This window comes from Labeo rohita, chromosome 16 (assembly GCF_022985175.1).
Source record: "Labeo rohita strain BAU-BD-2019 chromosome 16, IGBB_LRoh.1.0, whole genome shotgun sequence".
Lineage (NCBI taxonomy): Eukaryota > Metazoa > Chordata > Actinopteri > Cypriniformes > Cyprinidae > Labeo > Labeo rohita.
Genome location: NC_066884.1, coordinates 28245137 through 28269843, shown reverse-complemented (window position 1 = coordinate 28269843; position 24707 = coordinate 28245137). Strand labels below are relative to the sequence as shown.

The 24707-nt window shown below is 36.2% G+C and overlaps 1 protein-coding gene across 1 annotated transcript in view; it reads right to left on the bottom strand.

Annotated features, from left to right (window-relative positions):
• Positions 1–23633, bottom strand: part of LOC127178522 (syndecan-2-B-like) — a 40076-nt gene extending 16443 nt beyond the window's left edge. Inside the window, exon 1 of the mRNA XM_051131445.1 lies at positions 23155–23633. Coding sequence (XP_050987402.1) covers positions 23155–23214 — 60 coding nt within the window. The 5' untranslated portion in view covers positions 23215–23633. The remainder of the gene's footprint in view (positions 1–23154) is intronic.
• Between the last annotated feature and the right edge of the window lie 1074 nt (positions 23634–24707).

The following is a 24707-nucleotide window of genomic DNA, read 5'->3' as shown; positions in this document are numbered from 1 at the left end:
GTGTTTTTAACGGACATGCGACTATAGTTGGGTAACGATGCTTTTGGGAAATGCACCTCTAGTGTGGTGCTTCGAGGATAGTACCAGATGGTATAATCATAACAAATTATCTGTAGTCTTTAAATGTGAAAGCCCCATTATACCTCAAGTGAAACTGACAGTTTTGAACAAGATATGTAACAGCTTGCCAATCCTTTATATTAGAAACAGAAGTTGTAATTGTAATTGAAAGCAACACTGACATTGTTTTTCCTGTGTAATACTGTAACACTTTTAAAGCAGTCTGTTGATTAAAAGAGCTCCCTAATAGCCAACTAACCATTAGTCGATGAGAAGAGGCTTGGACGACCAAAATTTTACTTGTTGCTTAGTCGCAGAAAAAAAAAATCCACAGGAGGTGGCGAAGTCACGCAGTCCATGAAGGACAGATCGTTAATGGCTGGGCTATGTGGTAATAAAGTACATCGGGCAGGACATCCAAACGCTCACCTATCATTCACTGACCTCAAATATGGCTTTTCATCTGAAAGATGTATGTAGCAACTTAACATGGTAAAATCAATCTAATGTTAACCGAAAAATGTGTGCTATTGAAGTGTCTGTGCAGAGTGTGGAAACTGAATAGTAGCGTGCTCATTGCGTGACAGTTGGAGGCACCGGTGCAGTCACTTAAAATATTCCCTCATTTTTGGTCATACAGATAAAAGTAATGCATCTTTCGAATTTGTAAAGACTCTACATTTATCTGTGCGCACTCACAATAACAACGAAGCGTTGCACTTTTGTAAAATAATTAAAGCAAACAGGATGCAATTTCTGCCATCTCAGTCTCTGTGAACTTAAGTGTGAAACTTTGAAACTTCATGTGTACTTGCCTTACAGACATGAAAAATATATCTATAGAGAGTGAAATATCTACTTTCAACCAATGCAAATGGAAAACAAATATTCTCAGATTATGTAATCCATATGAAACATGCATACAGACATATCCACTACTGTGGAGATGATGAGTCAGTGTTGTCAACTTCATCTCCTAAGCCAAAAACAAAGAAACCACAAGTTTATCAATAAATTATGAAAATGTTAATGCAGTCTCGTTGCTGTTCAAAAAAGTGTGTGACACATTTATATTCATTATATCGGCAGGTGTTTTCGAATTCTCCTTAGGCTATGTAGGCAATTAAAGGCTCATTATTATGATTTATATGGTTTATTAATAAACAAGCGACTAATAGTCGACTAATGCTTAAAATGAACGACTACTAGTCGACCAGAAAAATCTTTAGTCAAGGGGAGCCCTACTGTTAACAGAAATTTGCTGTGAGTATATCAGGGCTTTGAGTTTACACGGGAGTTTGACTGACAGGCGATCTGATCACAACGTTGAATCTGTAATTTTTGTCCTACAAAGTAGAATAACAAAGAGACCAGAATAACACTAAACTTTAAAAAATGGTAAGCACTCACATCTTTCTGCAGTTGAAACAAGATACCTTCTGATGTTCATTCATGTTTATTTTGTGCTATAACTAGTAAAGAGGACAAGATCGGTTCACATGCCGCCTGAACCGAGGCACTACAGATGTCTGTCACAACACATTAAATGGGCTCTATGCTTTTTCATGTTTTTAGTCAATGTGTGGTGCATATGTTTGGGTATAAAAAAGATCTACAAAGCTACAAATGTCAAAGTCCACTCCAAAGGAACATATATAGTTTTAAAAAAAAATCCCTTTTCAAAAACTACAACAAACGCTCCTTTGGACTATAGCGCTGGTGTCCGGGTTGTTATGATGTCACAATGCAGAACATTAGAATATCATTAAAATTATCATTGATGCTTTGGCAAGGGCGTGGCAGTACTGAAACACCATCTAAGCTAACCAATCACAACACATTTAGTTTTAACACATTTAGATTAAGGCGGGCCTTAATCAAACCCAGAACTAATCGAGCCATTTGTGCCAGGATGGAGAGAAAAGTATTGTAATGTAAGTTATGTGAAAAATAATGTTTTTTTTTTTCAAGACTTTGTAAAAGAGCATAACAGGGCCCCTTTAAAGAGCCACAAAACAGTATTTCTTGTTTGAATTTCTTACAAAATTACAAAATTTGAAAGCTGAGACTTTGTTTCATACCAAAAGTAACCTGTCTCTGTTTGTGTCCTCATATTGAGGGTCAGTTGACCCTTCGCAAAAAACTTGCTTTTGATTGACTGTGCTAGACACACAAATACGGGTCTGCGGGGGTTTCTCTATGATATAATTTCCTTTTTATTGAGTTTTTTTTTCCCTGCCTGTTGGTGTCAAATTCTCCACCAGAGTCAAATTATGGCACCACATGAGGTCCTCCTCCCCTGAATATTAACTCTCGCTGTACTATAATGTCCAGAATCCTTTGCTTCCTGCCATCTTCTCCCACAACTGTTCTCAGTTCACCTTATTATCCTCCATATTCTGTTCAGTCTCACTTCAGTACACATTCTTAACAATTTACCTAGTTGTTTTGCAATTCTGAGTGTTATCTTTACCTTCAGCCTGCCTGTGTATTACATTACCTGGTATGCTCATTTACCCCCGCTGTCTTTTGATTTGGATTTGTTTGCCTTGTCAGAACTGTCTGTCTGGTTACTGACCTCTGACAGTCTGACTACTCTAAGTCTAAATAAACTCTCCTAATAAACTTCACAGTCCAACCTTGGTCTACACAACTGGCTGCACTACATGAAAATTTTTAAAAACTTTTATTTATTTATTTTTTGTTTTTCTTTATACAAGAAAAAATTAGAAAAGAATAAAGTACTTTAAGTAATTTCATTCTTTTAATGAGGCTTTTGTCTTCATTATGATTTCTGGAGAGTTTTATCACTGTTATATTTACAAAAGTATCAAATTTATGATTTGTTCACAATAAGATTTATAACATGTTTTTTACAAAATATAGGGGAACTTTGTTACTGCCACAGTGACACAAAAACACAACAGATATTCAGTGTATGTTCAAAAGACCATTTGCTTACAATATGTTGGTCAAGCATTCATGCCTGCATTTGTGTACTGTGTTTCTGGCCAATCTTTACCATTTAGCTGATGCTTTAATCCAAAGTGCATTTGTTACAAGGCCAGGCCTCAGGGGTTGAATTTGTTTGTTTATTTAAAAGCAGGGTATACCATTGTGGTGGTCCTATTTATCATAAAAATAAATGGAATCACTGAGTCAGGAATGCACATATACGGTTGAACATAAAAGAGCACCTTTTATCTTTAGTCTAACAGGCTTATGAAAAGGAGAAAAATACAGCAAAGAAGAGAGAAAACTACCAGTTTAGAGACTGAATTGAAGACACTGAATACACAAGACAAAGCAGGGCTTTTTTTTAGCTGCTGGGTGAAGCTGAAGCTCACACTGCCAGACTAATATGATTATTACACTCCGAACGGCCCCTTTACACATTCCAGACTGCATTCGGTTCCCTTAATGTAATCTCAATATGAAGCAGACTGCTGTGTTTCCTTTGAAATTCCTCTCCACGCCCCTGAGGCCTGGCTGTGTAATTTCACATAGTCTGCTGCTCCGCTCCAGCCGCAGGAAAACGTGGTGTGTTTTCCTAGTTCAGACTGACACCTATTAAACAATGATGCCAAAAAGCCACCGTCTTTCCTGGTGGAAAACACAGACAGAGCCAACATCTGTCCTGGTTCTCTCTGATCAGAGGTACAGAGCGAATTACCCACGGACACAAAGCTAAATCCAGTGTGACTTCAGTTGTCTGCTTCACTTTAATTAACAGTGCAGTGCTTCAAGATTTACCCATGAGGTTACATTTAACCTATATGTTGCATATTGCAGTCATTGCAGTCAGTTGTAATACCTAGTTATAGCAGAAAATATACTTAAAGGCTTTTCCCACTGTGATTAACCCTGGGTTAACATCGTTTTTAACCCCCAGGCCACTTTTAACCTTTGGTTAAGTGACGTTTCACACTTTTAATTCTGAATGGGACTTAGCATGTTTTTTTTGCTCTGGGTAATGAAGCCTTGATCCATGCCCACAGATTGCCTGCAGCATTTTTAAGGACTGCCTGATATATAATGCACACAAAAATTGAACAACAACTACAAATATTTATAAGGTACAGTATCTCACTAATACAATCAGTGCTTTTGAGAAAAAATACCCACTGGATCTGTTTTCCAGCTGGTATTAAACCTCCATTTTTTTTTATGTAAGAAAAATACTATGCTGCTGGAAGTCTGAATTATTCTAGTTCCATTGTCCTGGAATCAATAAGTTTTATGAATTTATTTTTGCTAAATATCTAAAATAAGGGTGCTGTCCACTAATATGTATTGGTTTGAAAACAGCTTTTTCTCCATTTTGGCCGTCCGACAACACTGACACAGTGTTTTTGTTGACAAAAACAAAGCTTTTTGAAAACGCTCTCCAAAGTGGATCAGTTTTGAAAACTTAGCGTGGACTGTGAAAACCATGGTCTTTAAAAACGATGACGCATTTTTAGTCATCTATGTTTATACCAGTACTTCGCCTGTTATGTGGTATTTACTTTCACACTGTTGCTAAAGTTACTTTGTACACTTTTCATACAGTCCTGCAAAGATAATTGCAAATTTATAAGGTTTTTCACATGCAGTAAGGTGAATTTAGTGTTTTCAGTGGGGGTGAGAAAACACTAGTGTGGACAAAGAGAGTTTTGAAATGAAAGCAGTTTTTTAATGCATCCGGATTAATGTACATATAGCCATGGTCTGTGGTTAACACAAGCTGTGAATATTTTTACAGTTGATTGTGACAGACATGAATTAAAGTGACAATGGTTACTTTCACACGAAATGTTCCGTTCACACAGCAGCTTACAGTAGTGTCAAGCCCAAAGTGTCAAGCCCAAAAGATGGTAACGTCCATAAAACTGAAAGTTTTAACACTTTCTGACAGGACAAGAGTCCAATCGAGCAACCGACAGCAGCTTTTACATTTGGGTAAAGGGCGGAGCATTTGAGTCACGCACAGACCACAAAACTGATGGGAGCGGCTCCGGTGGAGACTGGATATAAAATTTCCAGATGACAGACAGACAGATCGTATCTCCATCACTGTAAGTTACCAAAACCACACATGAAAACACGCAACACACAGTATACTCGCATTTGTGAGTGACTCTCTCACACTGTATGACGTGACATAGCCCAAAACTAGCCCAATCGCGTTTCGAGGGGGGTCTGTTAAAAATCGTGCTCCGCAGGGTAAAATACAAATTTTTTGTTGGGGTTCCACTGATAAAATTAGCATGCTAGAGGATAAATATCACATTATTGGGGTCGCTTCAGCCAGCGGATGTGAAAAGCAACCCGCGGCAACAGTGTTAAAGTAGCCCAATTCCTGTGGACTTGGCAACAATGGTGGCCACAGTCACTGTTTTATAGCCTAATTTTAGCTTTTTACTTATGTCAGTTGTACTTAACATGTCAATAATCAAAACATGCAAATCATAAGCTTTTGTTGGTCACAGGCCTTATTTTCTGCAGTAGTCCAAAAGCTAATGAAAAAATTCAGTTGGCTTTTTGTCAAAGGAATCATGGTGATGCTAACTTCAGGGTTGGCCTATAAAAACACATCACTGCAGCACTCAATTGTATATTGAGCTTTGTTTTCTGAGTTATGTCTGTTTAAATAATTAGCACCTACTTATGGATGAACAGACATTTGATTACAAATTCTATACACCTGCTAATTTCTGTGTTTTCAGATATTTCAAACAAATCTGTCCCAAAATTCTGTGCACACAAATTAAACTTTGACTGGTTGCCTGGCAGTCTCATGGCTCCACCTGTTTAATTAGAAAGGGAAGAATTGCTGCAAAAAAAGCTGCAAAGTGAAACAGATTTTATGCCAATAATCAATCAATGTGTAAACAGTACACAACATTCACACTGTTACTTAAATCTTTGTTCCCCTTTTATCAGAATTAGTGAACTTTCACATAAGCACAAATCAAAAGACTGTTAACTTGCATGGTTTGCTCACAGATTTAGTTGCAGCAAACAGTGCAAGAAAACAGACAGACTGAATTACATTTTTATTCAAGCAGAAAACTATAACTTACATGTTTTCTGGGGCTTTACAGCTCAGCAGCGTTTTTTTCTGAAATGTAGAGACAGTGTATGCGCATGGTTGCCAGATTGGGAAGACAAGTAAACCACTAAGCAGAACTGTATCAGGGTTGCCAGATTTTCATAACAAAACCCACCCAATTGCTACTTAAAACTAGCCCAATCGCATATTGAGGGGGGTCCCCCAGGTAAAAATCACGTTTTGAGATGTTAACTACACATATTTAGGTGGGGTTCCCCTGGTAAAATTTGGATTCCAGGGGCTAAATATCACATTATTGCGGTCACTTGAACCCACAGATATAAAAAACAACCCCATGGCAACAGTGTTAAAGTAGCCCATTTCCATGGGAAATCTGCGGACTTGGCAACACTGAACTGTATTGATTCAGGACACAGCTCTGATTGAGGGATTTAAACTCTTGACATCTGACAACCGCCACTATAAAAGGTTGTAAAGGTTTGCAACCAATGCTACTAAACTAAATAATGACACTGTTGTTTTTTAGAGCTGCTTTACAGCAAAATCTGAACTGTCACCAATGTTGAGTTTCCAACTGATTCTTTTGTTTTCCTGTTTATTACTGTGAAGCTGCTTTGACACAGTCTGTACTTTATTACAGACCAGTAAAGGTGACTTGACTTGGTGTCTGAAAATTTGACTTGACTTGGTGTCTGAAAATTTAGTATTCATAAAACAGAAGACGATAAAAAGATCTACTGCTTCCACCGAAACTCGAAATGACGGAAGATAACTTGTCATGGATATCAATGTGGATGACATCAAGAAGTAAGTACTTTATTCAGTATGCAGTATACTGTGACACTTTGCAATTTTGGACACAGCAAAAGTCTAGTTATGCAAGAAAACCAACTATGAACTAAACAGTGCTTAATTCCCTCAGATGCTTTTTTCAGCATCTGGGAGAAACAATCAAGGCAAATTCATTCGTTGAAATTATAAAGAGGCATTTCCACAGATGGACAGGCTGTAAGTGCCTGATATTAACCTCATAAATATGCAAAGAAGAATGCTAATGCAGGGTTTAGAAATGTGTAACTCTTTAGTTAAAGTAGAAGAATATGTATGCTAGGGGTGTAACATACATGTTATACATGTACCGAACTATGAAGGTATATCATTTTCATATTTATAATTTCCCAAACTCTGGAACAACCTAACGCTGTTTGGGAGTCAGACATACTCTGTCAGTTTAAATCTAGATTAAAGACCCATCTCTTTAACCTGGCTTACATATAACACATTAACACATTTCTATATTTCAAATCTGTTAAAGAATTGTTAGGCTGCATTAATTAGATCAATTGGAACCAGAAACACTTTCCATAACACCTGATGTAGGGGAGAGCGGGGCACAACCTAACACTTTTTGAATCTCTCAGTTTGTCTAAATCCACGTGGGGTTCAGAGTAAAATTTTTTATCCACGTTATTTTCACACTTGTCTAGTACAAATATGTAACTTTGTTTCATAATTACAATGTACGTTTTTTGTTATTTACCTCAAAAGAAAGGAAGTGAAAAGTGACAACATGCCCTGTAGGTGGGGTACATTGTAACATGACCATTTGACAGCTTAAAATGTTGTCTGATTGAATGAAAAACATATACATGACAAACTAAAATATTTTGTCAATAAAATTTCTTGAAATAATAATTTCTCAACCTTAAACATCAATTGTTAGTCTTTATTCACGTGTTTCTTGTGGTTTCTTTTTAAAATCCATAAAAGTAAATAGTAAAAACTACATTGCTAATGTCATAGAAAAGCATAGTTTAACATAAGTGGGGCAGATTGTAACGCAGTGTTACAACGTTCCCCATCAGCACGACTGGAATATAAAACTGGTTAGTGTCTTCTGATGGTTTGCCAAGCATTATGTCATTTTGAGTAACTGAGAGTTCTTTAATAAACCCTGTTTTAGTTTGCATCATCATTGTCTTCATCTTTGGACTATATGTGACAATATTATAAAGACAAATGCTAATGAATTATTGTGATTTTTAATTTTTTTTTTTGGGTTGGGGTTGTAAAAAAAATATGGTATACAGTATTGTACCACAATTGGATTGCTTTATAAAAAATGAAAATAAACTGAACAGTCCAAATATTGACAATGCAGTAATAATACTTTAAATTAAAATACAGTAAACACATCCAGCTACTGTAAAACGTACCGGGGGAAAAATAAAACGATAATAAAAACGTTTGTGAGCTTTGAGCATCTTCCGGAGCTGACAGCAGCAAATACCAATAAAAGTGCATTTTCTTTCTTTTTCTGAAATCACTCACTGTTATACTGTAAATTTGTTAATAATTTACATATCATCTTCTATATGACACTCTCATAGTAATTTATATTATTAATGGATTAACCAATCTTTTATAAAGCCTCTTTAGGAGTTGAAGCAGGGATGGGCAAACTCAGAACTGGCGGGCCACTGTCCTGCAGTGTTTAGCTTTAACCCTAATCAAACACACCTCCTCAACCAGCTAGTTTAAACTTTAATTAAGATTACTAGAAGGCTACAGGTAGGTGAGTTTTGTCAGAGTTGGAGCTAAACTCGTTTAATATTTAAACTATAAACAAATGTACAGTATAATGGTGATTTTAGAAAAATAAAGAAAATGTACCTTTATTGATTGCCGCTGTCCGCTAAGGATGCTCGCACAACTTTGCAAACAGCATTGCATTCTGTGTAGTAGCCGCCATGTTTTAGGACACGCTAAATAGCGTACAATGATAATAAATAAAAATCACTAGAGGAAAAAAACACTGTATTTGTGTTAATATTTCTAAGAGCTGCTTGCACTTGCTTAGAATAAATGTACTAATATTGGAATCCACTGCGTTCATTCGAGCACTGAGTCGTGTGGCCAGAACACAACACATACACACTCACAGAAATCATACGCCCGCCTTCCTCTGTACCACACACAGGACCGAATTAATTTCTCTTTTGCAGTTTTTAGTAACTGGGTGGCACTGATATATCTGCCAGATAAAATAAACACACCATAGCTTGATCTCAGCCAGCTGATCATGTAAGTGAACCACCGCTCTGCACATTTTGCGTGTATCTCAGATGTCAGTTTTATTCAAAAGTAAGTGCCCTGCGAACTTGAAATATTCCGCCCTGATTACAGTTAGAAGACCGCGTATATGTTCCATTCAACGAGCATTAAAGTGTGCAAGACATGAATTTAAATTGCATTTATTTACAGAGGTATATTATGTCACGCTTCTCTAGTCAGTTTAGTCTGTGTGTGAAGACGATGCAGGTGGTGGCATAGCGCAAATCCATGAATGAATATTCCCAAGTAAAGTAAACTTCAACTGATTACCACTGCTCAGGGAATGGGGAGCAATAAACATTGTGTAGGGACCATGTTAATCGGAACACAGTTCAGTCATGGAGCTCTCTTTGAACTAGCTGGTTATGTGAATCAGGTTAAATAAGAAAGGCCTATGCAATATATGCAGAGCGATGGTACGTGAGGACTGTAATTGAGAAACACTGATGTATTTAATCATATATCATATCGCCCTAATTTCATTAAGGGATGAAGTGCAATAAGTTTTACTGGACTTAAATTGAACAAATACACGATTTCTTACAAAGAACTGCTGAACAGTAAATCAGATGAGTTGCTTTATGAACAAAGACAGTGATCGCAACGAGTCATATCAATTAAATTACATTTCCAAACGTGTTATTCATAGCGTGAGCACTTACAAATTCATGTGGATCGGAAATTATGAATCTGTGATAAATAATAAATACAAAATGCGCTTCATTTTAGATCCGTTCTCCACTCTGGTCATGACAGCAGATATGGCAGTTCATGTAACAGCAAGCGCTCTCCATTCTAATGTGTTTTTAAATGTACAATATAAATTTTAACATCTACCTCCACTATTACCCAGTCTATACTGTAGTGTCCATATCTGAAAGTCCCAGAATGCTGTGCATTGCTGACATCACGTTCCCATACTCTATAGGCTCCCAAACTAGCTTTTCTGATTGGCCAAACTTCTCTCTGAAGAGTGCCCGCCGTGTGCTCCATATTTCAAACAGGTATGTGGTGCAAAAGTCGAGTGCGTGAAACTCAACTGCAAGAGAAAAACGGCATTTGTGACTCGTAGCAGCAGATTCGTTTCGTTGTCATAATGCTTCTTGTGTTTGTATTAGAAAAAGCATCCAAGAAAAAAATAAATATCTGTATGAAAACATTTTACAAGTGTGCAAATCTCATTACAACAATTCGCATACTGATTTGAGAATGTACAAAATTCGTCTGTTACTGCACATTTTTAATGCAGGCGTGTGAATGTGTTTTGCACCAAATTCACTGTAGCAACAGTAGCAAAATGAGCGAGCGTACAAGTTTCTTGATTTGTGATTCGTAGAATAGGATTTGTGTACCTGCAGTGAAGGATTCGAGAAGGTGTAACTGTTGTGTTGTGTTTGTGGGAAAGAAAACAAAAACTACAAGTTTTCAACTTTTGTCTGTGACTTCAAATGTACTATTACACATGTGTGGCTGTTCTCTACAACTACAAATTCTGCCATCACTGATGCCCCGGTTTTTTTTTTTTTTTTCTGTTGTACCGAAATCGTATCGAACCATGACCCTCGAGACCGAGGTACGTACCAAACCGTGACATCTGTGTACCGTTACACCCCTAATGTATGCTTTTTCACTTATTATACATTAAAGTGGTGGTAATTATTCACATAACTGCCAAATTTCTATTTCAGCATTTAAATTTTTCCATTCATTTCTTCACTGAATGTCACATTCAAACTGCAAGATGATACTAAAGCACAAGACATTCAATAGTAACATCTGAGTCATTCATGTCTGTATTGAGTTTAGAAATAAATAAATTTTAGAGCAGAAGAAAAAAAAATGAAAGAAGAACAAAAAACAAGAGCAAACAGTAGGATACTGTGTAATGACTATTGGCTAATGAGCTGAATGTGTTTGAAAGCTACAGATGTTCTTCTGTCTGCTCATGTGTGCATAGACAAAAAAGAAAAGAAAAACAACTAACAGCACACATACAAAAAACACCAAATTAAAGGAGAAAAACACCTTGAAATGAAAAGGCAAAAACCCTTTTCAATGTTTCTCTGTTTAAGTCGTGGCGAATAAATGATAACTGGCTGAAAAGCTAATGAACAGTGAAAACACAAAAAACAGTCATGTTATTACATTTAGACCTTATTATATTCAAATTTAAGAAATGAACAAAGACAAACAAGTTGTAAACAAAAAAGTACCCCTTGTGAAAAGAAGTACACTTTAGCATACAAAGCAGTACTCATTATAGAAATAATATACTTCAGATTTAAAAGAAAATCCTTAAAGCTATAGTTCACTCAAAAAGGAAAATTACCCCATGATCTACTTTTTCCAGGTACTTTTTATGATGTATTGATGCAGTTTTTTTGGGCTTCAAAATCATCAACCTCATTCACTGCCATTATAAAGCTTGGAAGAGCCAGGACTTGATTGTTGGGTGAACTGTCATGCCATGAGTAAATGTACACCTTTTTGTCGTTTTAAATTACACGACACATAGCTACTGTGTTTCACGGACTAAAACCTTGCGGTTTACACTGCTGTAGCTGTCAGCTCTGAAGATTGACTGGATGATCTGTGGCCGGCGTGCATGTGTCAGGCCTCCAGAGCTCCGGTAATGATCAGGTCTACTGGACAGTGTGAGAACGCAGCTGTGGCCATAACATTAACCCCAAACGGCTGAGCTCTCGACGCACAGATGATATAACGCCTGGCCAGCTGCAGAGATTCAAACATACAGACTAAAACACTCACACTTCACTGCACATACACAACAACATCCATCAGGTTGCCATAACTGTCCAGAATAAGTTGGATGGAAAGTGGAACCAGGATGAATACTGTCCATTCAGACCGCAGGCATGTCTGGTATTCCTAAAATGCCTTCTCAAATACAGGTGCTGTCGGGAGTGGATGGGGAAAAAGGAGCGAAGCAAACATAGAGAGAGAAGTGAAGGATGGAAAGAAGGTTTTGTGGGAGAAAAAGAGATGGAGCGGGGATGGAAGCAAAGGGGAAAGGCAAATATGAGAGGGTTTTACAAAAAAGATGGAAAAATAAAAAATGTTCAGGAAAGGAGGTTCTTCACCTCTAGAAAACTCTTGGTCAAACTAAATAATATATGAGCAGTTTTATTCTCTATCCATATGACATTTTAGTAACCTTGTTACCAAATTTTAAAGGGTAAGTTCACCCAAAAATGAAAATTCTGTCAGTAATTACTCAGCCTCACCAGTAAGACCTTTGTTCATCTTCAGAACACAAATTCAGATATTTTTGATGAATGTTCTCTGGATGAACAAAGGTTTTACTGGTTTGGAACGTCATGAGGGTGAGTAATTAATGATTGAATTTGCATTTTTAGGTGAACTAACCTTAAGACTAAACATTTTGTTAAAATGTTACATTTTGTGTTCAGTCATTAAATACATATCAGAATTAAATAGATAACATTAATCAAATACAAACTGGCTGAACGGGTCTAATTAGATGAGCAAGCTATTTATTTTTTTTTTTTCCTTATAATAATAATTACACTTATGTAGCAGGGTTGATAGGTTCAGCTTGATGGATGGGGTTGCATTCAAAATGTGGAGGATTGCTGAACATTATTTTTATTTTTTATTTTTTGGTAATTATATAAGCTCATAATTAAAAATAGATTTTTGTTTCAATGTATGACTGCTGGTTAAGACTGACTTCTGCCATTAAATAGACCAAAATCACCATTTAAAACGGGATAGAGAGATATTGGACAACTGGCTTTGTTTTTTAATGACAGTTTCATTTTACATTAGATAACAGTTTATCTAACATACACTATCATTTAAAAGTTTGGGGTCAGTCATTTTATTTTTTTCAAAAACAATACTTTTATTCAGCAAAGACGTATTTGTTCCAAATTTATAAAAAAAAGACAGCAAAGACGTTTACAATGATACAAAAGATGTCTACACTACCAGTCAAAAGTTTTTGAACAGTAAGATTTTTAATGGTTTTGAGAATTTTCTTCTGCTCACCAAGCCTGCATTTATTTGATGCAATATACAGCATAAATTATGAAATATTTTTACTATTTTAAATAACAGCTTTCTATTTGAATATATTTTAATTTATTTCAGCATCGTTACTCCAGTCTTCAGTGTCACATGATCCTTCAGAAATCATTCTAATATGCTGATTTGCTGCTCAAGAAACATTTATTATTATTATCAATATTTAACAGTTGAGTAAATTTTTTCAGGATTATTTGATGAATAGAAATATCCAAATATCAGCATTTATCTGAAATAAAAAGCTTTTGCAACATTATACACTATACCATTCAAATGCTTGGAGTCAGTATAATTTACGATTATTATTTTTTTTGAATTATAGAAATTATTTGTTTTATTTAGCGAGGATGCTTTAAATTAATCAAAAGTGACAATAAAGATATTTATAATGTTACAAAAGATTTCTATTTCAGATAAATGCTGCCCTTCTGAACTTTCTATTCATCAAAGAAACCTGAAAAAATTCTACTCAGCTGTTTTCAACATAATAATAATACATGTTTTGTTGAGCAGCAAATCAGCATATTCAAATGATTTCTGAAGGATCATGTGACTGGAGTAATGATGCTAAAAATTCACCTTTGAAATCACAGGAATAAATTATATTTAAAAATATATTCAAATAGAAAATTGTACTTTAAATAGTTTTTCAAAATTTTACTGTTTTTGCTGTACGCTGGATCAAATAAATGCAGGCTTGGTAAGAAGAAGAGACTTAAAAAAAAACATTACAACATTACATACAAGTGTATCAGAATGATTTCTAAATAAAATATGTGACAATATATAGACTAGAGTAATGGCTGCTGAAAATTCATCACATCACATAAACTACTATTTTAAAATATATTAAACAGAAAAAGTTAACTTTTTGATCAAATAAATCCATTAAAAATACTAATATATATATATATATATATATATATATATAAACTTACAATAATATCACAATAATTAACATGTAATTTGTGCCTCTAATGCTTTAAAAATGTAATGGAACCTCATATTTTACTCTATTAGTGGAAAGTGGCATGAGTGGTTTATAGTGGGTTTATAACTCTATATTGTTCTAGACTGCTCAGTTATAATAAAGGAAAGGAAAAAATTACGATTAAACAGCATGTGAGGTCTACTGCATCTGGAGAGCAGGTGAAAAAACACACACACACACTGCCATAAAGACACATACACTGTATGAATATAAGAATGTTCATGACCTGGTCCACGTACTGTCTTAAACTGACATTACAGTTCAACTTCTCACAGTGCATAAATACAACAATAAAATTTTAAAGAGATTTCAAGACATTTTCCAAAGGAAATCCAGTGTCACTAGATTTCCAGAGCTCTCTTTAATGAACGTAAACTAAATTAAGTGAATTCACAGAGCGTTAGACTAACCACGGATCGGTCTATTCAAATTGCAATTAATTTACAAAACATCATATACGTCATGTAAAGCACCATAAAGCTATACGTTTTAACGATCTTCAGAAAGTCATGGCATACTGTCTTTCAGTAACTTAAAACCTCATACCTCGTTTTTCCATTTCTCCACACAGTATGTACCATTGTGTCAGTGCACACCTGGGGCTCATGTGGGCTCTTATTTGACAGTCCTCTCGGGAGCTCAGGTAACCCATTGGGTCATGAAGTGCACACCTGGTTATTCAGACCACTGATTTACTGCACATAACACACCTGAGCTCTCACATACAGTAAATCTGTTCACATGAGTGGACAATGAAATCTGAGAACTGATACAACGACTTAAATCAGACAGACGGGCAAATCTGAACATAGTATAAATCTGTTAGAAGATCAGATGTTGTGGGGTCAAAAAGAGGCAAACGGAGTCCACATTAAAGACATAAAAAAGGTAGAAGGTTCAAATGATCGCTGTTGCTCCAGAAGGAAAAATCATGCGTTAAATGCTGGGGGGTGAAAACTTTTGAACAGAATGGAGACATGTACATTTTTCTTATTTTGCATAAATATATTTTTTCATTTAGTACTATCCTTCAGAGGCTAAAGAAGAGAGTTACATGTTCCCCAGAAGACAAAATAAGTTAAATTTACCCTGATCTTTAAATTCAAAAAGTTTTCACCCCCCGCCTCTTAATACATTGTTTTTCCTTCTGGAGCATCAGTGAGCGTTTGATCCTTCTGTAATAGTTGCACATGAGTCCCTCAGTTGTCCTCAGTGTGAAAAGATGGATCTCAAAATCATACAGTCATTGTTGGCAAGGGTTCAAATACACAACAATGCAGGAAAACCAAAGAATTTGTGGGCTCTAAAGGATTTTTCTGAAGAACATCAGGCAGTTTAACTTTTCAGAACAAACAAGGGACTCATGAACAACTATCACTAAACAAAACAAAACAAAAAAACAGTTCTGGATCATTCAGGTCAGGCTTGTGTGTAGGAAGGAGCCGAGGACGAGGAAATATAACAAACAGGCTTTAATCATAAAATCCAACAAGGGTACAGGAACAGCAGGGGAACACACACTCACATAATGTTACACATCGACGTACTGACGATGAAACAAGGACAGGTGAGAGTGATGAACTAATAAAGACTTAACAAGGACAGGAACAGGAAAAAACAAATATGGGCACAAGAGGGAGAAACCAACAAAACAGTCCACAGGGGTGTGACAACAGTATTAAGAATCAAGGGGATGTAAACTTTTGAAATGGGTAATTTTTAAAAAAAATTTTTTTTAGAAATTCAGGTATTATTTTCCCTTGTGGACTATATGTAAATGTCTTTTATGTGAAATATCTTATTCAGGTCAGTACTAAATAAACAATAACATGCATTTTGTATGATCTCTCTTATTTTGGTAAAAAATAAACATTTTTAATGAATCTGAAAGGGGGTGCAAACTTTTGACCTCAACTGTAAGAGTTCACCATAAAATGTAAATATATATAATTTCTGCATTGAATTAAAATTATTCCAATTACTGCTGTGGTGCATCTAAGTTTAAACAACTGTAAGACGTTCAACACTGTTTTCCTTCATCTTCATTGCACTTCTCATGTTGTGTTTCTCAAAGGACCGAAAAAATGTAAATTAAGATGTTTTTCTTATTAGATACTTTAATAGATAAAACAAAGGTGTAACATTTTAATGACAAAATGCACTTGGTGCAACAACACTACTTGACATCATGCAGTTGATCAGCACCTTCAAAAAGACAAATCTGAGACATGAGCCTCGCTCATTTTGAGCGGCGTTTCTCCGTCTGTGCTGCTGGAGGCCGGCCAAACCAGCTCCCTCTGGAAGGATAACCAGGCTCAAATTTACTGCTTACTTCTAAAAACTGAGCAGACTTTGGTGGAGTCCTTCGTAGACTTTTCTATGCGCTATTCCAAAAAAGCACAGTCACACAGTCAGTATCAAGACAAACTTTCATGAATCTCGCAGACTGTAAACTGTTTTCCGCATTCCAACATTTCTAAAAAAGGAAAGTATTATCTCCCAAAAAAGGAAACTTTGGAGTAGAAAATTTAGGAAAATAACAGGAAGTTTTCTGTGGAGAGGAAGCAAAAATAGAGGCTAGATCATTAGTTTTTACTCCAGTCTCAAGTGTACACTTGATCGCCTGCAGGTATTTATGATCTTTTTTTCCTCTTTTTTACAACTAATGACTTCTGTAAGGTAATATGCTATGGAAATCATAAAACACGGAGGACAAACTTGAAAATTCATCACTTCAAAATATAAAACATCAAATGGATGGCCCAGCAAAGAAGCTTGTTTCTAAAAATATGCCTCTGACTCCAAACAAGCTTTGCTTTGGTAGATAAAAGTGGAGTGGGGAGGGAAAGAGAGAGGGTGAGGAAGTGAGAGATAGGTAGAAGGAAAAAAAAAAAAAAAAAAAATCAGATCAAGCACTATGATATGATATGTCAGCTTAAACTCTGATCGGCCACATGAAAGCCTCACTATCTCGGGGTATCTTTCTGTGGTCATGCCCTCCATCTGCAGGGTGCTATCAGCTAAATAAGGTTCACCAAAACAAATCTAAAGGCAAAAAGGAGATTGCGAGACATCACAGAACCCAGAGGCCTATGGTCTACCAATTTTAGACTTACTCTGTGGTTCTACCATATGTTAAATATTTCCCAAAGTTCCTCCAGAGGCTGAAAACTGTGTGTGATCAGATTCTCACGATGTGGATTTGACATGTTAAAATGTCTCCAGATGAATAATGCTCAATAAAGAAAATGTCTAAAACACAAAGAAGCCAAAATTGACCATATTTTCTTTCATATACGTGCTTCAGGTCTTACTATGGAAGCCCGTTTCCATCACTGAATAAAAAATTAAAAAGGTTATTGCGACTTATCTCACAATTCTGACTTTTTTTCTGAGAAATAAAGGCGCAATTAGTCTTTTTTTTTCTCTTCAGAACTGGACTCTATAACTCGCAATTGCAGTTTTATATCACACAATTCGGAGAAAAAAAGAACTGCAAGATAAACTTGCAATTGAGAGAAAAAGCAACTGAATTCATATCTCGCAATTCTGTTTTCATTTCTCACAATTGTGAGTTTATATCTCAAAATTCTGAAAAAAAAGTCAGAATTGCAAGATGTAAACTCAAAATTGCGAGAAAAGAAGTCAGAATTGTGAGATAAAAAGTAACAATTACCTTTTTTATTTGTTATTCAGTGGTGGAAACGGGCTTCCATATCTTACTGTAAGCCATTCATTCAAAGAAAAAAACATTTTTTATAATATTTTGTCAAAATGTAACAACTTCTCCTCTAAAACAACTTTGCTGTACTGCTGACATCACCTAGGCCTCATAGACTGTTTGATAATGCTTACCAATTGGCCAACAGGCTATTTAGGCTTCATTTTTCAGAATCAAATTCACAAACTTTACATTGTTTATTGAATATGCAGTTTCACTTAAAAAAACACGACAACATGTTAAAACATAAGTGAAATGGCATGCAGATGTTTAATGTATTTTCACAGTGATGCTTGCTGGCAATCTAAATGAGGCAGATTTTAATGATTCCTCTGTGCACATGAGAGTTTGCCAAATATAGCTTGAAATATATGATATATGATATGCACATAATTCGTTTTTAACAGCTGTTATGATGCATCTATTTCAAGCTTTATATAAAAAAAGAACGTTTTTGTGTTTGTTATAATCAGTTCATCTCATGTCATGTATGGTCCAATTCTCCAGTAACAGAATAATAATTACAAATTAATAATGTAGGATAAATATATCAGTTTGTGTATATAATTCATAGAGCTTACTTATTACTTACATATGTAATTACAATAAACTACTAATTAATAAATGTCACATGTATATTATTTATTTATTTATTTTCATGAATTAGAAACCAGCATATGTATAATATATTTTGGTATTCTGTGTTTTTTATTTACTATTTTTTAAAGAGTTTTTTATTTGTTTGTCATTGGCATTATAACTGCACAAAAGTTTTGATTACATAATTGAATTTAGCCCAAAAAGTACACAGAGGGATAGCTAAATGCCCCATAACCCAGCTGTTCTCACACTTCCTCTGTTTACGGCTTTCGCCACTAGCATTCGGTAACACAAGCTACTCCCACGGAGAGAGCCCAGGAACATCTGCATCTTGTACATAAAACATCTGGCATGGATGTTTCTGCACTCTGGACAAAAGAAGCACATCCATCTATGGGATTTATGCAGGGCTGGGGACTCTCACGTCGACGCATTCCTCCGAAGTACTGCAGACAGCGGCCTAATCTGTCTGCGGAATGCAGGCTCTACTATGTCAACACACTGGCATGCCATGGGGAGAAACACCTATGGAACCATTAATCACTTCAGGACAATATCCTCCCTGTTTTTATCAGATGAGCTCTGACAAATACGGGCACAAAAAGCATTTAGCTTCATCCGGACAGACTGACAGATGTTCCATTGCCTCATTACTGCAGGTGCAAGCGTAATTCATAAAGCTGTATGGCCTTAAAAAAACAAATGCTTGTATAAATTGTGAACAATCACACCTACACAGGACTGATTGACAACGCTCCAGATTTAGAACTGAGAGTGAAACCCACATAAATCTGTGGACAGACATGTACAGCGAGCAAATTTACCCAGCATTACGTTTGTCTTTCACAAAAAAAGTCACAGTAAATACAGATGTGTTTCCGAAAGCACACCCACAACAGATGAGAACACCACATGCCTCTGGCAGACACACTGCTCTTTTCAGATGCTAAATTGGTCTTCAGTATGGATAAACAGCACTTGGACTCTTGGCATATTTCTATAATGCTCTTTTTCCCTTGTACATTAACATATCACGACACTGTGACAGAATAATGTTTCAAAAAGAGCAATTATCAATTATTACAGCTTTTATTCTGGTAATCGCATTGCAGATATTCATATATTCACCATGTAATTAAACTTAAAAGTGAAGTAAATTGACTATAATTAAAATTATCCTAAATCAAAAAGGCCAGAATGCTGGTGGAAACTCTAAGCTGAAGTAATTTCGTATTGTGGGCTTTTACTGCTACGTGTTATTCACACTTTCACTCCACTCAGCCCACCACCTCTGCACAAAGTTTCCCCTCTCTCTATCTCTCTGTCGGTTTCACTTGTCCCTCCCCCGGCTATGTATTCTTTTCACTGTAATGATTGCCTGTTGCACGATTCACCACTAAAATGTATAAACAGAGTTAGACAGACAGACAGAGACAGATAGAAAGACAAACAGAGAGACAGATAGAAAGAGAGGCATAAGGAAAGACAGATAGACAGAGGGAGACAGATAAAACGAAAGACAGATAGAGACAGACAGATAGAAAGACAGACATACAGAAGTCTTTAGATAGTCTTGACAGAAAGACAGAGAGACACAGAGATTGATAGAAAGACAGATAGAGAGAAAGAGGCATACAAACAGAGAGACAGACAGAAAGACTGATAGAAAGACAGACAGATAGAAAGAGGCATACAAACAGAGAGACAGACAGAAAGACTGATAGAAAGACAGACAGATAAGAAAAGAGACAGACAAACAGATAGACAGACAGACAGATAAAAAGACAGATAGATAGAAAGACAGGCATACAAACAGAGAGACAGACAGAAAGACTGATAGAAAGACAGACAGATAGAAAGAGGCATACAAACAGAGAGACAGACATAAAGACTGATAGAAAGACAGATAGATCGATAGATAAGACAAAGAGACAGACAGACAGACAGACAGATAGAGAGACAGACAGATAAAGAGACAGATAGCTAGAAAGACAGGCATACAAACAGAGAGACAGACAGAAAGACTGATAGAAAGACAGACTGATAGAAAGAGGCATACAAACAGAGAGTCAGACAGAAAGACTGATAGAAAGACAGATAGATCGATAGATAAGACAAAGAGACAGACAGACAGACAGATAGAGAGACAGACAGAAAGACAGACAGATAAAGAGACAGATAGCTAGAAAGACAGGCATACAAACAGAGAGACAGACATAAAGACTGATAGAAAGACAGATAGATCGATAGATAAGACAAAGAGACAGACAGACAGACAGACAGATAGAGAGACAGACAGAAAGACAGACAGATAAAGAGACAGATAGCTAGAAAGACAGGCATACAGAGAGAACGACAGAAAGACTGATAGAAAGACAGACAGATAGAAAGAGGCATACAAACAGAGAGACAGACAGAAAGACTGATAGAAAGACAGATAGAAAACAGGCATACAAACAGTGAGACAGATAGATGGACTGATAGGGAGACAGAAAGACAGACAGAGGGACAAACAGACAGAATGACAGAAAAACAGTCAGAGAGACAGACAGACAGAGAGAGAGAGAGAGAGACTGATGATAGATAGATGTAATATTCCATTTGCTAAGCTAATTGAGGGGATCAAAAATTCAGATCACACTACATTCGATTCCATTCAGTTACAGTTTCCACACACACACACACACACACACACACACACACACACACACACATACACATACACGCTATTTGACAACATCCCTGTTTCATGACTTCCTCTGCCCAGGATTGTATATGCTGTCAGCACACAAATATTGTTTCCGAGACTGGCTTTACTAGGAGTGCGCACAGGTGTTCTGAGTGGGAGTGTGTTTACGTACATGAATGAGGCACAGTCATTTAACAACATGACTGTGTCAGCACAGTCATACGTCTGTCATAACATGTTGTCTTGGCAGTGGATACAATTTATGTTTGGTTACAGCACGTTACGATGACATTATATTTTGTGAAACAGCACAGCAAGAAAGGCCAATCACATAATCTGTCATCAACACTTAGTCACTTAATGTTACACCAGTGCTGTTTGGCCTGGAGGCAGCTGATTTTTTTTAATACTAATTGGTGTAATTGAGAACTCAAGCAGTTACATTGTAGCTGTATCCAAGTTAGACCAAACTATTTGTGGCTCTCAGGCTTCACATCATGAGAATGCTACGTGTTCAGGATTGAAACCTGAAATACATTCAAAATGGAATGAAAAGTAAAGAAACAAGGAAGAAAAACCTCTAAGAATCATAAAATAACTTATTAACCTTATAACTTCTCATTTTCAGTGAAAACATATTGAAGCAAAGCATTAATATTCATTTCCTCCTATGAATAGAATACAGAAATGAGAAGTCACCTTTAGAAACAGTTTGGCTAAATTTATTCACCATAAATGATTAGCACTGATAAAACTGTAAATGTGGTGCAACCTGTTTGAACTCACAGTCAAACTAAAGAGTGTGTAAAACCAAAAATGAGAGAGAGAGAGAGAGAGAGAGAGAGCCCTTATTTCAGGATGTACTGAAAACATGAGGGCAGTTGCTTTACTCAAACGACAAATCAATAAACAAGGTACCAGCACGACCAGCGCAAACGCTTTTAACATCTTCCAAATGTCTTCCTGTTAAATTACACTGCAGTGGCTTGATTTTATTGTTTCTTTGTGATGGGCTTCATCACAGTTGAGAGCTAAAGGTAATTAACACATACAAATCTACGTCCTGAAGCAACCTGCAAATTGCTTGACAGCACTTTGAAAGCAGTGTTGCTATTGGGAATCGATGTACTGCGTTGCTTTGCAGTCTAGTCCACACACAGAAAAGTGAGTCCTGCGGATAAGAACAAACTCTGATAAGGAGGAATTTATATTCTTGGCGAAAACAAAAAACTCCCATAGTTCTGTTCAACGCTTCAGAGCTCTGAAACTGTTTACTCACGTCTTAATCTGAATTTGATTTGCAACTCCATGGTGGTTTTCGATTTCAGTGGGAAAAGTCAACTCATCTGAATTTTTCAGAGCGTAAAACTGGCTGAGAAACATTCGAGTTTTCTCAGGAGGAAATCAGGTTTCCTCAGCTGGTTAAGTAAAATTTGTCTCAGGAGGACACGTGAATATGAACTCCGGAAGACCAGTACATTAATAAAGTGACATGAAACTTCAAGTGAATCTTCTGAGATGGAAATGCAACTGTCATCAATGTTTAAAGTGGGGATTTCTTAAAAAAAAAAAAGCTTCTTCGAGAAGTTTGGACATTCCTGTAAAATGATGAGCATTGTCACTCTAATATCATACACATCATGTTAGGATGACCAAGTTGTGACTCTTGCTGTACTAAAAGATGGATATTAAGAGTGATTTAAATGTATGAAATAAGGATAATACACATTATTTCGCATATACGTCCATCATAACACTAAACGATATGTTTGTGAGTATATGCCGCATATAGGAAGACTGTCCAATCAACAAAAGTAGATCTGCGCAAACAACAACATGAACTCTGCTCAACTCACCTTGTCGCTGGACAAGCAGACAGCTGCTGAAAGTGTCAGGAATATCCAAATGTTCCTCATTATTCCTCTTAAGAAGTCTTTTGCAAAGAAAACGTAGGATGGCACTCGTCTGCTCTCCTTAAACCAGCTGCTCTCTTCGTTCTTTTACAGCTGCACCTAAAAACACATACGCAAGATCCTTTTGAAGAGATATTTGGCGTTTTGCTCCACCTTATCAAACTTCTCTTTGTCTTTCCAAAAGGGAACTGCTGAGAGAGTCTTGATGCGATGTTAAAGTCTCGGGTCCACGTGAGGCAGCGCGGCTCTGCTCGGACAGAGGATGTGAGGAGAGAGAGCGCGGCAGACGGGGGAGGATTTTTGCGTCACAGTTGACGAATACTTGGACCAGTAAGACGTTTTGTCTCAAAACCTAGTAAACTAACAACATTCACACCATTTTGTCGGAATTTCCGGTCAGAATTTTGTCAGTGTATGCGTATTTGGCTTCGAGACAGACTTGAGCCAAATGAAGAGCGTCGGTGTTGTTAAATTAGCTGTGTTTTGGTGCGTGGTAGCTGGTCCAAGTCCAAGAAGACGCGGCTATTTTTTTTTTTTTTTTCTGGTCCTAGAAAAAGCAGCTTCAGACTGGTATGACAAGCTGGTAACTAGTTTGTTGCTGCACTAGGAGGGTCTAACACTTCAGAAAGTGTTGTTAGTGAATCTCAATCTTTTTGACTCCATGAAACCATTTGTCCGAGACAATATTCGAAGGAAGTTTGAGTTTAGTCATCTAAACTCATCCCTTACGAGCATTAACTATTGTTTTACCACAAATCAAACAACCACAGTTCCTATAGTTAAACCATGGTAACCACAAATTAACCGTGGTTTTGCTACACTATAGTTTAACCATGGTATTTGTAGTAAAACTGGTAATGAATACGCCAAAAACACTTTTACTACAATAAAAACCATGGTTAATTTCTATAAGAGATGTACATTTGGTTCTTCTGTTGTAATAAATATATATTAAAAAATATATTATTGCTGTTAAATCGATTAATCGAGATTAATTGCATCCAAAATAAAAGTTTGTTTATATGTGTACTGTGTATATTTAAATGTATAAATATAAACACATGTATATATATTTAAGAAATATGTGTAATATATATGTATATTATCTAAATCATTTAAATATGAATATGAAGTATGAAGAACCCTATCAATTATGTTCAACATAATGAAAGTTCACAATGAAAGAACATGGTTTTTGAAAAGTGTTATCTGTTTTTGCAAATTAACTCTTAATATATACATGTAAATATTTCATAAATACGTACATGTATGTGTGTGTGTATACACAAACTTTGATTTTGGATGCGATTAATCACGATTAATCGATTTGACAGCACTCAAATATTATATCAGTTTAATGTTGTGTATGTTTCTTCTTCTTCTTCTTAGTATTTAAATTAACATTAGTAAAGTTCAATCATTTTCACATTCGCTAGGCCCTGGCCCCCGGTTGAAAACCACCAACTATAAACTATCTACCAACCATCTTAGATAGA